The sequence below is a fragment of the Lactuca saligna genome, chromosome 3 (genome assembly GCF_052625555.1).
Source record: "Lactuca saligna cultivar CGN05327 chromosome 3, ASM5262555v1, whole genome shotgun sequence".
In the NCBI taxonomy this organism is placed as follows: domain Eukaryota; kingdom Viridiplantae; phylum Streptophyta; class Magnoliopsida; order Asterales; family Asteraceae; genus Lactuca; species Lactuca saligna.
The window spans coordinates 113102325-113106037 of NC_136419.1; the positions used below are offsets into that span (position 1 = coordinate 113102325).

General features: G+C 38.4%; 1 protein-coding gene across 1 annotated transcript; it reads right to left on the reverse strand.

The window, feature by feature from the left end:
• Nucleotides 1–545: 545 nt before the first annotated feature.
• On the reverse strand, nucleotides 546–1289 carry LOC145035881 (uncharacterized). The gene has a single exon (XM_078984385.1). It carries the CDS (start codon nucleotides 1287–1289, stop codon nucleotides 546–548), a length of 744 nt encoding a protein of 247 aa, XP_078840511.1.
• Nucleotides 1290–3713: the final 2424 nt, after the last annotated feature.

Below are 3713 nucleotides of genomic sequence, written 5' to 3' on the forward strand. Positions count from 1 at the left end.
TGTCATATCGGAATAAATATATGTAAACAGATTTTACATGTATGTAAAATGAGATATAGTAAAGAAAATAAAAAAAATAATAAAAAAAAAAAACACATATTTAGATAGTGCTTTATCAAAGGTATGATAATGTTGGAAAGAGGATTGGTAGTGATACTATAGACCTCAGGTGAAGTAAGTTTCTCCAATAGATCTCTGAAAACAACATTTTTGGTTCGATTGACTTGCATTGGGTTTGTATTTTCTATCAATATTTTTATGGAATATGGTGATGTTGCTCGGGATAGAGCAACGTAGAGTTGACCGTGTGAGAAAATGGGTTGTGCTAAATATACACCAATTCTACGTAGTGATTGTCCTTGGCTTTTGTTGATGGTCATTACGTAGCAGACTTTCAATGGAAATTGTTTTCGTGAGAAACTAAATGGCATATCTGTCGACTTATGTATAAACTTTATACGGGATATGTAAACGCGCTTTCCAATGCAGGTGCCACTCATGATTGTTGCTTCAATTACGTTTGTTAGCAACTAGGACACTATAAGTCATGTACCATTACATAAGCCCTCTCTTTGGTTAATGTTTCTTATCAACATTATGGGACAATGGAGTTTGAGTGTAAGTTCGTTAGGTGGTATTCCAGGGAAATTGAGTTGGTTTAGGTATTCGGTTGGATAGAAGCCCTCAAAATTTGACCTATGTTTTCCAATTGGTTGGATCATGACTATACTCTTATAGATTCTCTCCTCTGATGACACCATCCCTAAAACCGTTGTATTTATGTTGTCTGCAACATCATTTGTGGGCGTAACTATAGCTCTTACTGAAAGGTCAATCGCAGTCGGATTATTAAGCACACCATCTCCATAAACAAAATCTATTAATGACTTTAGGGAGTCACTCTCGGGTTCTATTAGAAGGGAGTTAGGGATTTCCAACCAACTGGTGTCCCGAGGGTCATCATCGTCAAGCATGCCTATTTGTCCATTTCCAATACGAAGCAACCAACTTGTGAAAGCCGATGTGGACATTGAACTACTGGTGGGTCTTTCAGAAGAATTAACTCTCATGTTCATGTGTAGGACGTGAATGGTGAAAGATCGCCAGAGGTACGAACATGGAAGAGTTAAGGCAATGATTTCCGAACGCGTTGATCTTGGTAGGACTGGAAGGGTTTGTCGGAAATCACCACCTAGTAGAATAGATACGCCTCCAAATAACTTTTCATTACAATCTAAGACATCTCTAAGAGAGTGGTCCAGAAACTCAAAGCACCTTCTGTCACTCATTGGTGCCTCATCCCAAATGATGAGCGATGTACGCTGTAAAAGATCGCCTAGGAATGTTCTCTTTTTATGTCACATGATTTCTTCTCCGTTAGGTCGATAGGTATTTTGAACCTTGAATGTGTTGTTGTCCCAGAAGGTAATAAAAGGGACGCAATTCCAGAAGCGGCAACGGCCAGCACAATTTTTTCTTTGGATCTAAAATAAGAGATAATAGTTGTCCAAAGGAAAGTTTTTCCAGTACCCCCGTATCCATAAACGAAGATCAGTATATGTTTATCGTTTTCAATTGAAGAGATGACTGACTTGTAAACCGACAGCTAGTCGGTATTTAGCTTTGGTAGCATATTATCATGTTCTCTTTGTAGAGCTTCTTTGTCGTAACTCATTTCTTCAAGTAGGAGACGATTTTGCAAAATACCGTGTATATCATTTGAAGAAACCGAAAGACCGAATGTCGCCATTGACTTAGATGGTACGGAAGAGCGTAGAATGTGATCGAGATCGCTAAGCAGTTGCTGATGGACTATGTCCGCAACAGAATTCAGTCCCTTATCTGGAATTTCTCTTTTTAGGGCATATAGGTAGTCATCTTTCATCTTATTGCATGCGCAATTCCAAAGCAATTGTGGATTGCTAACTTCGCAGAAAAGCAATAGCTGGCAGAAAAGTGAGCGAAGTTACGATGAGGTCGCCCATATGGATGCCTCTGTGAATGCAGATAACCATTCTGTATCATCACCAATTAATTTTAATGCATTGCAGGCTGCCCTATAGGTAGGATAAATGGTGCCAGAAACCGTGTGCAAGTCTTCAAAGGATGTGCAACCCTTTTGGTGACACAGCAGCATTCGCAGGTAAAATAAGTCGCCAGAAGTTGGATGAACAAACACAAGTCGGCCGAGTACTTTTGAGGAGTCGTCAACCCTACGATCCCAGGATTTAGATGATTTGTCCCATTTGTAAGACTTTGGATATTCTAGATATGTAAGGTAATGTCCACTTGGATCCCTTCTGTTGTTGTGAAACTAGCCTAGAAGTGTCGTAACACAGTTGAATGGGTTTGACAGCACTTGAGGTATTGTTGTGTCCTCCTTGAATAGTAATGGTTGCATGTTCTCCTCATGTATGGATAGAGTCTGAACAGGTGGGTACCGATGATGTATGTGGAAGTTTAAGATACGTCATGCTGCATCGTGGGGACAAATATAGCAACCATCTAGAAAATTTTGCACCTCGTTGACAGGAGTAACAGCTGGACCCCCATACTTGTTATCATGGCTATCTTCTGTGACAGAAGTGGATGCGTTGGAAAATTCTTCCTTTTGGATTGCATATCTTACGTGATCTGCTCCTTTGGAAATATATTTGAAGAGGTATTTAATCATCATATTCCATCCGCAGTACTCAACATTGATGTGTGCCTGAAATCGTGAGGAAAGTCTTATGTTGTAGGGAACAACGTATCCGTTATCTATAATCTATCCGGATTGGGTGATATGGTGTGAATTTGGGTTTCGTTTATACCGAACGTATCCTTTCGTATCGAATAATGTAGCATGAAGAAATGTTTTAGGATAATGTTTACTACATTTACAGTCCTTCATACACGGAACTTTTGGATTTGGTGGTCCACATGGCCCATGAATCATACAGCTTGTGATTGTCTGATGCAGATCTGGATCTGTTGTCGGATCTGGCAGCTCAGCTGTTATGTACATGTTGACATCGGAAATATATGAAGATGAAAATAAGGTAAAAGTGAATGATAAGGAAAAAGATATCTTCCATCAGTAGAAAAAGGTAAAAAGAATGAGATGAATGAAAGGGGTAAATTCGTAAAGAAAAAAGAAAGTAGTATGTTTATGTCATCATACCATACCAGTAAAACAACTAACGTTTAAAATTAAAAAAAATAACATTAACCTGAATGAAAGGAAAGGGTTGTACATACTTTTTGTTACTGTATCTATCGATACAAATTCCATAGTAATACACTGATAGAAAACATAGTGAGAAAAGAAGACGACAGAAAACATAATGATAAAATAATGGGTAAAATAAGAAATTGTGACAATCGTCAATCTTAAGTCAAGTCAAGTCATCAAGTCAAGCCGGTCAACTCGATTAAACCTTGTGTATTAGGGTTTGTGTTATGTTCATACTGTATAACTTGCTATATTAATGGGAAAACATCACTTGAGAAAAGTCTTGTGTTAAAAATTTCCTAAGCCCTAGTGCTAATCAATGAACTAAACTGATAAAAACCATGTTGCATACTCATTGGGAGTGTGTGGGATCCTTAACCATGACTTAACGGGGCTCAAGAAACTTGCTTAGCGGAGCCAAACACTCACAAATGCCACACTTGAAATCTCTCTCAAATATCTCTTTGTATGAGAAATCTCTCCAAGAATGTCAAATCTC

Coding starts and splice junctions, on each gene's coding strand:
- LOC145035881 (XM_078984385.1), bottom strand. CDS start 1,289: ATGAGTGACAGAAGGTGCTTTGAGTTTCTGGACCACTCTCTTAGAGAT.